At 43.9% G+C, this 12,337-nt stretch overlaps 2 protein-coding genes across 15 annotated transcripts in view; both read left to right on the top strand.

The window, feature by feature from the left end:
- LOC118506507 (atrophin-1-like) overlaps nucleotides 1–5,293 on the top strand; it is a 55,778-nt gene extending 50,485 nt beyond the window's left edge. The window contains exon 4 of the mRNA XM_036043725.1: nucleotides 1,023–5,293. Within this exon, the coding sequence (XP_035899618.1) occupies nucleotides 1,023–1,109 (87 nt within the window). The 3' untranslated portion in view covers nucleotides 1,110–5,293. The remainder of the gene's footprint in view (nucleotides 1–1,022) is intronic.
- Nucleotides 5,294–5,802: 509 nt separating this feature from the next.
- LOC118506502 (homeobox protein 5) overlaps nucleotides 5,803–12,337 on the top strand; it is an 84,544-nt gene continuing 78,009 nt past the window's right edge. For 2 of the 14 annotated variants that reach the window (XM_036043716.1, XM_036043715.1), the window contains exons 1-2: nucleotides 5,815–6,108; nucleotides 7,285–7,514. The gene's annotated coding sequence lies outside the window, so the exon portion shown is untranslated. Of the gene's footprint in view, nucleotides 6,109–6,601; nucleotides 6,936–7,284; nucleotides 7,515–12,337 lie in introns of those variants that run through there. The other 12 variants (XM_036043711.1, XM_036043704.1, XM_036043717.1 and 9 more) reach the window with 12 other exon arrangements.

The raw sequence follows: 12,337 nt of genomic DNA, 5'->3' as shown, positions 1-12,337 counted from the left end.
TCAACTATAATCCATTTTGTTGCGCGAGAATGATCTGCCATCGGGTGGCGCGTGAACGGAAGCTCGCAACGCTACGTTGATAATATGCAACGCGCGCAATCGTACACAATCAAATCACGTCTCGAACGGGCACGTGTCGTGCCGAGATTGTATGCATGCACACTCTCGGCTGTAGACAGTGCGTGTGCAAAATGCAGATCATCGCATCGGGACGCAGATAAAGAGCGAGAAACGGAATCCTCCACAGCATGGCACAACACGATAAGAACGACTAATAATTGCTTACAAATCGTCATCATCTATCTGCGGTTAGCGGAGCAGTGGATATAGGTTACGCGGTATCGTGTTCTGCATCCGCTTCCATGTGCTGTGGCGTCTCGCACTCCATATGGGGGGACCTATTAAGCGAGAGGTTAAATTACTGATAATACTTGGCTTGCAGTCACCTCAGACACCTGAGCCAAGTTTTGTTGAGCGGAGAATCCTTTCGCTCAACGCTTCGATCGCTGGTTGATGGCGTGACCCACATCTGTGCAACTGCAACGTCATCGAATAGCCCTCAAGCCTTCGCACGAACTGGTGCGATTGTTTATTTTTTTTCCGGAAAAATTGTCCAGCGTGACTAGGACTAGGTGCCAGAATAAATGGTTGCGATCGGGTAATTAAAATGAGAGTCCCCGGGGTGTTTCGCTGCATCCAGAATAAAGGTGGAGAGTCTGAGAGAAATGGAATAGCAGCAGGTGACCTCATTATGGATCGTGATTGATCGATAGATCTACAGCTGGCTATTTCATTTGGTGTTAGCTTTCTTCTTCTTGCTTGCTAACATGCTTGCCAGGGTTAATGAGGCTGTCAGTGCAGAATCGGAAGTCACTGGTTGTAGTACATATTTCACTTGTTACACCTGTATTCCAATCTTTTGATCTTCACTTGCTAATACGTGGATTTATTATAGACCTTTTTCAATTCATAAAAAAACTAATAAAACATTTTTTCGCTTTCTCTGTCTCCTTTCTCAACAGCTCCTGGAGCAACCCTTGATGTGGCAAATGGCTGTTACCGCGGCGGCGCTTATCGTACTCGGCTGCGGCTATCTTGCGGCAAGGTGAACCCGCCATCGTAGAAGCACACAGACACCTTACTTCCCGAATTTGCCCCGAACGCTTGTCTCACGCTTGTTCATAGAGCAAAACGGGACACGAGAGCAAATCGGGAGTGCCGATCGGATCGATTCCCTGTGAATTGGATTAGTTTGCAGTTGCAGAACAAGCAGTTTATTTTTCGGACCAGTTTTTACATGTTAAAGTTTACAACGAAACGTTTAAATTTATAGAAGGCGTTGCGGTTTTAGATTGAAGAAAGGCGTCAGAACTCTTCCAACAATAGAGAAGAAGAAAAAAGAAACGTGATAAAATGGCATACAATAATTAGCGTTATAGGAAGGCGCGCGCATATCGTAGGAGCATATCGGAGCGGAAGCGAAAAAAGAAAACTCATATTGGTCTCAACTTGCAGCGTGCAAGTATTTTAACCAAATAGCGTTAGGGAACAGTTTCTCTCTCTCTCTCTCTCTCTCTCTCTCTTGTTTTTTTATCCGATTGTGCCTGCCACGCAACGATCGATACATATTAAAAAGCCAGAAGAAAACAGAATCGATCGTCGTGAAATTCCCCATGGAGAGTCTTTAAAAGATATTTCGGCCATCCATCTTCGATACTCAACGCAGTCAGCAGAGAAAGTAATGCATTTTTACGTGAACTTTTGCACGTAGCGCTCGCTAAGAATCGGGCCTCAGCAGAGAAAACTTACCAATCACACATTTACGTACAGTTTACCATGTTAGAGTTAGAGCGAATTTCAATATTCTGGGACTAGTGCATAGTTGCAACGTAAGCAAGGTGGTGGTGGTAAGAACGACGGGATAGTGTAGCGGTTTTTCGTATGTAAGCTTAGACGCAGTATTAGACGCAAGAGCAGAACGACGATCCTGTGCCGTACCGATAGCTCAGATTTCAACGTTGCATTTCATACACGGCGATCTTGGCCGGGGGCGCGTTTTAAACAATCAATCAACAGCGGTTGAGGAACATTGAAGAAATTCTTTTCTTTTGACACAAGCTAGCATTAGTAACATTAACATTACGCGAGATCTCTTTATTGTACTTGTTTTATACATTTCTCAGAATCGAACGATGGTTCATCAAAGCCGACTACTGAATAGCTCACACATATCTCTCATTCTCTTTCTGCCATTTTAAAAGCCAAACGCTGCGAACGGTTCGTTCCAGGTGGGTTGGTTTAGAAATAGGACAATAATTCGTTTGCATCTCAGCTGGTGGTTGGCTGGTGGTGCAGCAGGCGACCCAGCTTTTTTATTTGAATTAACAGATGATCTTCATGTAGCTAATAGATCGCGTTTTTTTTTGCTTTTACTGGAGCTCTACCGGGAAGGTTAATAGAGAAGAATTTTATTGATTTGTTTTTTACATCGGTGGCCTTAAAATGCAAGTTCTCTACATATTTTTCATAATTAAAACACCTTAAAAGGTGCGTATGGAGCTTAGATCCACATAATGGAAGTTTTGAATTTCTAAGTACTATTCCTACCAAGTGCTTGGTTCACCCCTGTCAAGCAGTGCAATTGCCCAATGCGATCGGATCGTTGGGTCACTTGATCACGCTCTATAATACAACTAGTTCGAAATGTTGTTTTCAATATCACTACCTTATTCCTTAGCTAATTGCAAAATTACATAGTCGAATTTTAAGGTTTCCCCTTACTACTCAACAGATTCCATTGTATGATTGCAAAGTTCCATAGTGAATTTGTAATGTCCCATTATCCTTTTAAAAAATTCTCTTGAGAGATTTTGAAGTTCCACTATATGGATCGAAACCCTGTATTAAGAAGATGTATGAAAGGACATGTATGAACACATTATAGTTTTTACTTGATTAAATTGATACAAGTTTTTTTATTGACATGGCTTATGTAGTTAAATTGACTACAATACCACCAATCATGACTGTTATGTGCGGTAAAAACAAAAAAAAGACGTCCTAAATAGAGAATGATTTGCCATACAGACGTAACGATACGAAGCAGCAACGTAACGAGGGAGCGATAACATTTTACCAGCAAATCGTTGTAAGCTTTTTGTTTAAGTGACACCAATATTGTTTTTCACTGTATTTACCGGAGGAGCGAAACGGAAAATAGAGAGTAACTTAGATACGGATGGCCAAGACCCAGGAGACTAGTGTCTCGAAATAGCTTGTACATCTTCAAAGCCACGTGAAGGAACAGTGCCAACGCCGGGTCAGGATGGGAGACAAACTTCAAAGCGAAATGCAGCAGGAAAAAGAAACGTTTAGTATAATTTTGTACCGTACTGTTAAGATAGCCCGATAGCCGGAACATGCGAACACACGGTGCTTAGCTGCATTGGGACGCAGAAAAAAACGACGTGCCTTCGGAAAGGCTGTCCAGTTCTTACTTTAATTCGGCTAAGATCTCTAAGCTAAGTGTAAGGACAGCAAGACAGTGAGCGAAAATAGCTAAAAGTGTAGCTCGGTGTTTAGTAAAAATGCAACAATGCGTAGAAAAACATTATAGAGAATAGTAAAAACAACAACAAAAAAAACCGGCAGTTCACAGTGCGATGCAACCAATGTCACACAACGGCACGCTGTGAAAGTGTTCGTGAGCAGGAACTAAAAAACAAAGGCCTGAGAGCGTGAAGAAAAGAACCAACACTATATTCCAAATATTCGCGAAAAAGAAATTGTCACTGTGTTAGGGTGCCCAAAGATTTTTACCTTTTGATTCGCCAATACTTGCTGTAATTTTCTGTTTTGTTTTGTTTTATTTTAATTTTTTTGTTGTTGCTAGAGCTTCTTTCTTCTCTGTATACGCACTACGCGATAGTATTTGTGAGCTTTCTGCGAGCTTTCCATGTTTTACGCACTGCAAGCTTTCCCACATCTATTTTATACGCTACGCTCTATTAACGCATGCAATAGACGAGGAAAACATACGACAAAAAAGCAACTAAAGAGTTTACGATTAACATGGGCGGAAGGTAAAGACAGAGGTTGATCTCAGTATCGGTAACGCGAAGCAGATAGATGGCTAGGTTTTATTAGTTTTGGCACGTTTAGACTACCCGTGGCGCAGATTGTAATGTGACAAGGAAAATTCGTATCGAAAAGCAAAAGACGCACGACGAGCGCTAGAGGTAGGGCGGTTCATGTTTCAAACGGAGCCGGCTTGGTGGTGATTATTTAATAATTGACCTCTGGGTTGCAGGATTTTTCTCATGCATATTGCATAAAAATTAAAGCATTTTGAACCCAAGAAATCGCGCGCTCGAAAGACACAGCTTTTCCACGTGTAAAAGTAGAGAAATTCTTTTTTTTTGCTTATTGAAATTTCTTCTAATGGGCCACCCGAAAAAAACTAAATAGCTAAAAGGAGAATACAATTCGGTTAACAGCACAGCATATCCTGTAACATGGGCATGGGATTATCGCGGAACCGATACGGCCTCCGAACCGCATGTATGACAGGGATAGCGTGTGCGCGCGCTAGAAAGAGAGAGAGCGGGTGAGCTTTCGTTCGTTGTAATGTTTCAATCTTTTTTCATGTTGTGCTTTTGGCGTACAGAGAGGGCTGTGATGTAGATTTTTGATCTCATTTTATTATTTTTGTTTGCAAGATGCACAAAAGAGCACACAGAAATCATGAGGCGAAACCAGGAGATAGGGCGCAAGATGGTTTCGGTGACAGCACATGCAAAATTTCATCGAACCACGTTTCTCGCGAAGTAAAAGAAAAATGCAGATCAAAAACTGTTTAGCAACACGTTTAGAGAAACAGACCAACAGATACTTTAGGTAAGTGTCCACGCGAATCCGTACCGCGTGAGGATGTTCAGAAGAAGCGGCAAAGGCGAAAAATTGTTCTCGAGATTGCTGCGCGCGGACGTAGCGTTTGCGAGAGGCATTTTATATTTCATTTTTGATACGATTTTTTGTTTGTTTTATTTGTCTCTTTTTTAAGACGTCTAATTGTAGAACATGTCGAGAACATATCAAGCAATGCCGCGGAGTGCATTTTTAGTGGTAGTTGAGTGGAAGGGGGTACCTTCTTGAGACCTCGGGAAATGGTCGATTCGCCCGCTGCCAACGGTGGAACAGTAAACTGTATCGCGAGGAATCGATGTAACGCCCATTATTAGCACAATACATAGCTGTAATACAAGCGTACATATTAAATAGTTGTTATATCTTACTTGTATGGTGGATAATAAACGTAGAGAAAATGAAGAAAACGAACAGAAACAAATGCATTCGACAGTAAACTCCTGAATGGATTTTAAAATAGTTGACAAAATAACATAAAATTAACTTTTGGTAAAAAGGCGTAATTCAGATGGTAATATTCATTCGCTCTGCACTGTAGGTCTGCGATTGAAGAAGAGTGGAGCTTCAGCTAGCATCCGCTAGAGTGCGCGCATAACGCTACTCAAAACGCACAGTGGTTGAGAATTCTTCAAAGCGAATTGTTTTAGTTCACAGTTAAAATAGTTTAATAGCATTTTATGCACGATTCATATGTACTTTGGTGAATAGTTAATAAAGAAATTATTCTATTTTATTTTCTTTAACTTTGAAGCATTTTATCCGAAACGAAAAATTCACTCCATAACGAAATCGGTTGCATATTTACGCACCTCATCTGTCAAACAGGTACGTCCCCAACCACAGTGCACCGTACCCATACCAGCTTCGTGCAATGCGAGTTCGGTCGTCGTGTTCGCTCACACACTTAATCTGTTGCTGTTCTCTCGTGCGGCTGGACGTACTCTGTCACCGCTGTAACGCACGACTTTTCCGCGTGAGTTTTCCGAGTTTCCCGCGAGCCGGAAAACAGCAGGTTCGAACAGTCATCATCGGGAAGCCGACCGAAAGTGTTCGCTAGTGGTGAGGCAGATTTCGCTCGACGGCGGTAACATTCCGGGCGTGTTGTGACGTGTGTTTTTTCTGCCTCTGGGCAGACAAGCGACAGCGAAAAAAAAACGGCATTCTTGCTGCGTGTATGATTGTGTAAGTGAGGTTTATCCGGTACATGGAACAAGAGGTTTGCTGGAAAAAGTGAATTGTAGTCACGCAAGGCAGAAAAACGTAGTGTTCAACCGGTCAATTTAGTTTTTGCATCCTTTTACGCTCATTTCATGGCATCAGCTGAGCCTTGACGATCTTCCAGTGCGTGTGTGCGTGGGTAGATGGCAGATTTTGCAGGGTGCTAGCTTTGAAGCTTCTTCCCGCTCGATGCCGTTAGGTTTCAAGTCAACGCTTGCCTGTAACACTTTAAATGCCATTCCCTCATTAAAGTGCAGAAAGATTGTAAGACACGGTCGCATAAAATTCTAATACCGGCTTCAGCTGTCATGTAGCACCGAGCTACCGATTCCGTTTCTGTTGTGCGGAAAAGCGTCAAGGTTCTCTCCATAACAACGGAACCATCTGCAAGGCTTGCTGTGTACTCGCAGAAGCAAACACAGGTTGAAATGTTTCCGTGCTTAATAAATGGCTCCAGCGCACCAGCAGCTAGAACCACTGCCTGATTCTGCTCCAGCCAGTCCAACGGTTCATAAATAGTCCTGAAGAAACCAGTGCGTGCGTGTGTGTGTGTACGTTTTTCCGATCCGATCCGGCGGTGCACGGCGGCAAGTGTCTGTTTGTCGTTTGTTTTCATCCGTTACTCCACTCGGTGCATTATCCCCTCGTGTGTTTCCGTGTTTTGGTTGCGTGCAGTTGCACCTAGCGCTGAGCGTTACCTGCACTTCGGTGTGTTTGTTCAGTCGTTAATGCACCGAACACGGCGCACATCGTTGTTACCTGTTTTAAAGAGCGCAGGCAGATCATAAAAGGTGAATAGCAGCAGTTTCCGACTTCATCACGTTCCCATTGCCCTAGCGTCGGTGTGTGTGTGTGTATCTTTGTGTGTGAGTGAAGAAGAGAAAAAAATCCCAACGCCAAAAAAAAAGGAAAAAAGGAGGCGATGCCCTTTTCATGCGTGGCAGTGTTTCATGTGTGTGTGTGTTTGTGTGTGCATAGGTGTTTTGGGCTTTACGATCGTCTTCTTGAGTTGATCGGATAGGTGGCAATAGGGGTGTTCCATGCTTTTCTCGAAGAAGCATCAAGTGTCGATCGATCTGTCAAAATAGTTGTGAAGGTTAAAATTTATGTGGTTCCCTTTGTTGTGCTTTTTATCTTAAGAGTGGTTTTTAGAAATAACAACAAGAAAATCGAGAGAAAATATTTTTAGTGCAAGGCGTGTGAATTGATATTGTGTGCAAAATTGCAGTGTTTAAAGTGTTTGATTTGTTGTTCTATATATGGTTTGTGTTGTTTAAAGTGTTTTTTGTTTCCCGTTTCTCAATCGCATCGAAAAAATCGAAAAGAAATACTTATCAAACTCATCAGCGCATAATGGTCAGCTTGGAAAGGTTTGTAGATACAATCTTATCCCTAACTAATTTTAACACTTATTTTAAGTTTAAAAAGAGAAAAACAGTTAATCGTCTAAATTTAACAGTATTAAAAATCAATTATCCGCTTCTTCAATCGCCATTTGATATTGCTGGCCGTTTTATTTCGGTCCCATTTATGCGTGATCGTGAGGCACGAATTTACATCAAATTTATGCTCCTTGCTGTCGTCTTGGTCGTCTATGCTGAAACATGCAATGCGTAGCAATTTTTATTTCTCCAGCTCCAACACCCTCCCGCGACAGACACCGTAAAAATGTTGTGTGATCCGCGTAAAACGTTTCGCTGTGACATACATAACAAAAAAAAGTCCACCACGGGGACAAACACCACACGGGGAGGGAGGGCTGACTAGTTTCGGGAGCGACTTTTCTCGCCAATTTCGATGCAAACACGCCATTTCGCAAGACTGGAGATGGGAGAAGGATTTTCGCGTCCAGTTAAAGTGTTTTTTTCTTTTGCTTTCATGCTCCGAGCCGCCGAACTCTGAGTCGTTTTTTCGCTTCGTTGTTACCTCCTCTTACCACCGATGTTTGGTTCTACGCGTTTCTTTAACGTGCACCATTATCGCGAACCGATATTATATCGCCCGTGTGTTTTTTTTTCCTTTTCTTCTTCACGGCTCTCTTTCGCTTCATCCCCAAGTGCTGCCCTTGTATGCGTGCAGCATAAGCACAAGAAAACGTGGCTGCTGTTGTTGGTGTGTGCTCGCTTGCTTAAACAGTTTATCCGCGAATAAAAATACGCGAGCTACGGCGGCCAATACACACACATACGCGGAAAGGCACACAGGGCTTGTGGGGTAGGCTTTTGGGATTCTTGTGTGAAACTCCCCCCTACCAAGTGCGGCTGTGTTTGTGTGGTTGTTCCATGGCGATCCCCGCGAAACTGAGTCGATATAACCCATCGATTCTCCACCCGTCACGAAGTCAAGTCCACCCGTCGTCATCGAAGGGGGCTTGCATTTTTTGGTATATCTTAGCCCGTTCGCCGGCATTTCCCAACCCAAACTCCCCTCCCTTCAAAGCAGCCGCCTCCCATGGGCTTTCAAAACACGCGGAATAGAGGCACACGTCAGTGTGTGTGTGCTGGTAGCGTTGGAGACCGCGTCGCCATGGAGAGCTTCTATTATTCTCGAACAACAGAAGCTGCTTTGTTGTGTTGTTTTGCGCCGTATTCTTCTTTAATTTACATTACCACGCAACACACCTACATACACACACACACATATGTTGTAGGGGTGATGTGGAGTTCCTTTTTTGTTGTTGTAATATTTCCCTCAACTTTTGGTCAGTCATCGGGCCCGCGTTGTTTGTTTCAGTCAGCTCGATTTCATTTTGTTATGTTTCTTCACACACACACACATGCATGCATACAGCGTAAAGGGAGTTGCGTTGCGACCTGCTTCGACTGCATTCCACGGATCGTGGTGGGTGAGCGCTTAGACAGCAAGAACCTCGGGAACGAATGAACCGTGAAAGCGCAGACTGGAAGAGAGTGTAGTGTTGGCGGCAATCGAAACCCCACCCTGCACTGGGTCTGGCCCTTGTGGCGACCGCGAATGAGAAACGGGTCGAAGGGATGATCGAATCAACGCCTGGCGAACAAACCAACAACCAACAGTGCCATGCTCGTATGAAACACATCAGGTCCAGGGACCAGGAGCTTTATCGCCAGTAAAAGCTCTGGTGGAACTCTTGGAAATGAGGCAGATTTAAATTCTCAATAAACGGTTCCAAAATTTAGCACGGAATTGGAGGAACATTAGGAGTCGGAACTGTTATTAGGGTATTAGCGACTTGGCAGTTACATCGCAATGATCAGCAGCAGCAAATTAGAATGTCCAACAGTTAGTATGGAACTGTACCACCGTGTCCTAGTCGCCACCGAGAAGAGACCCCCGAGTCGAAAGAAGTCGTCGGAGTCCGGTTACGTTTTTCATGGCGATCGAATGTTTGGCAGAGACGAGACAAGAGGTGAGGCTATAAAACTTGCATGCCTAACAGTGTGTGAGTGTGTTGCCTTGAGTTGTCTTCAATACACATGGAGCATAAGTCGATCGTTGGGGTTGGGGTGCCCGTGTGCGTTTTATTTTTGTTTTGCACGTTGTCCGTTCGAGAGGTTGTTTTTTTTTTTTGCTGTGTCCGCCACAAGTCCGTTACGATGCGTTATACAATGTTATGTTTGGTCCCCGTTAGCACTACGTGTTTTTTCTTCGTTTAAAGTCTTGAATTGGGAATGACTTTAGAACTTCAATGCCCATTTGAAGTCCCGTGGAGTCCTGACAACTTGTAACCTTAGCTACACCTTCTGGGGTCCACTTTTTGCTTCGGTTGGTTAGCTGTAAGACATCCTTGATTTTCTTACACCTGTATCGTAACATAATAAAAACAAAACCCCCATAGCACAAGGAAAGCTCATGGCAGCAAAAAAAAAAAACAAACAACATCAAAGAACGATTTCGAACGATTGCATTGGTAGACGAAAACAAGACGATTTCTGCTTTGCGAAGGACCTCGACCGGCTGCAATGAAGCGCAAATGAAAATTTGTTTATTGCGGTCGTTGCTACGCACCAGACGGTTGAAGTGTTATACGAACACCGAAGGGAAGGTGAATGAAAAATGGAAAAAAACCCAACCCATTTCCATCGTGTGTCCCACGGTCGTCGCTTCCAAAAAGGGCTGTCGATCAAGCGAACGGTAAACAACGAACCTCGCTTGTAAGACACACCGCTACGTTTGATTCGCTAATCATACAACCCGGCCGCGATGGCAGTTAGAAAATTCAAAACATCCGGATCGAAATCGGATGCCGACCGACCGCTTTCCCAGCAAGTGCTTCTTTATGCCGGAACGGTACGGCCGGGACGCGCTTTCACCATGGTGACGAAAATCGAAAGATCAGGGCGGGAAGACCGAAAGCACCGGTCATTAGCATTAATCAGCGTACCATCGGCAGGTTCGTGGATGTCACACGATGAAGCCGAACATGGGGCAGCCATACAAACTACAGACATGGCGAGGAATATGTGTTGGCGAGAGAAGGAAACAAAAAGCCAGAAACCTGCAATCAACGCTCGAAAACAAAAACTTTCTTTTATCGGTGTGGTAAGAAAACGTCAAAGATTTGCATATTCAAAAGATTTCGGCGGCTGCAACAGGAGATGATAAATAGGCCAAGTTGCAACGGTGAGAGAATGTTGGGTAAAAAGGTGTAGTATCGATCAAGCGATTAAATATCTTGTAGTTATGGAACTATTCGTACGCAGAACTGACTCTCCAGTTGTGGGTAATATCATGCCGCGACCTCTCCAAACTTTAAGGGCAAAGAAGAGGGAGATAATGTTTTGAATTTAATTTCAACTAATTCTATCAAAAATATGTTAAAAATCGTGAAGTATTCTAATCGAAGAGCTTTAACTTCAACACGTCAATACAAAGAGAATCATTGAGTGATCGAACCTCGTAATCAGAGGACAAACTGAACTCTTTTTTTATTTTGATGGCTTGAGCAATTGCTTGGGACCTCGAGCTTTCAAGGGAATTTAAGTGGTGACGGGTTGTTAGGTTCTGAGAGCCTCTATCATTCAGTGGGCCCAGAACTCGACTAGAGGCCTCTTCAGAGTCAGCAACAACAAAGAACAGCTTACATTCTGCTAAGAGTCTAGGTCATGCTTCGATCTTGATCCGCTACTGGACATGTCCATATTGCTAGACCAGTATTATAGGAAGGCCTAGGAAGCTGGTTGTTCAATCTCATAAAAAAGGGTGAGTCCATAAGCTCTTTGTAGGATCAATTCTCATCGTAAAAACAACGGCATCAGTAATTAAGCAATTATGTAGCTTTATACATTCAATAAACGTATAATTCAATTACGCCAGTCTAGCCAGAGTTACAAACATGAATAGAAAAGGGTGAAACACCTTTCCTCATTGACTGCAAATCCTTTTTCCGCTCATCGCGTACTACACGGGGCAAGCAATCTATCTCATTGGATTAGTCACGGGAGGACAATAATCCGTCTATTAACGGCTTGTTTCAATGATGCGTCACCCTTGCTTTCCTCGACCTTCATCATCACCCCCCGCTCGCTATAGAGAGATACCAAGGGGTTTTCAAAAGTTGAACCATAAAATTTTACGCACCTTTCAATCAGCGGCTGGTCTTTGGTCGGGCACGCGGGGAGAAGTAAGTAAAACATAAGTCCATTAGTGTCACTCGTGTGGGGCCACGGGAAAGCCCCAAATTCTGGTCACGTTTGCACCTTCGTGCACCTTTCTTTTCTGCCGTTAGTTTCCGTCTTTTCCTGCGTGGTTTCGTTTTCTTTTCGTTTCTTCATCGCTCGGAGACGAATTGTGGGTTGGAAAATATGTTGGAGACACATGCCAACTCCGGGGCCCGATTACTCACCAGAATGGTCGGGTGTGGCGAGCTTTTCGGGTCTCAGACCCCATCTCTGGGGACTCATTTTCCTTTAGTGTCCCGTGAAGTCGGAGTAAGCCTTCACGATTTCGCTTTTATAAATGGCCACTCCAGACCGGGTGGGGCAAGGGCACATACTTACAAGTCCCGCCAGCACGGGTCGGAGCCGTTTGCGGATCGAATCCAGTCGTAGCGGAACCTACCGACCAGTTTTATGCCCCGCGGGAAATAACTTAAATGTTACCGAACCACCGAAACCTGACCGGACGCAATACTCCCATAGTTGAATGTCCCATACATGTGTGTGTGTGTGTGTTAAGAGCTATATTGCTTCTCTACACATGCCACGTGCGGCCA

Source organism: Anopheles stephensi, chromosome 2 (genome assembly GCF_013141755.1).
Source record: "Anopheles stephensi strain Indian chromosome 2, UCI_ANSTEP_V1.0, whole genome shotgun sequence".
NCBI lineage: Eukaryota > Metazoa > Arthropoda > Insecta > Diptera > Culicidae > Anopheles > Anopheles stephensi.
This window is presented reverse-complemented; position numbering and strand designations above follow the sequence as displayed.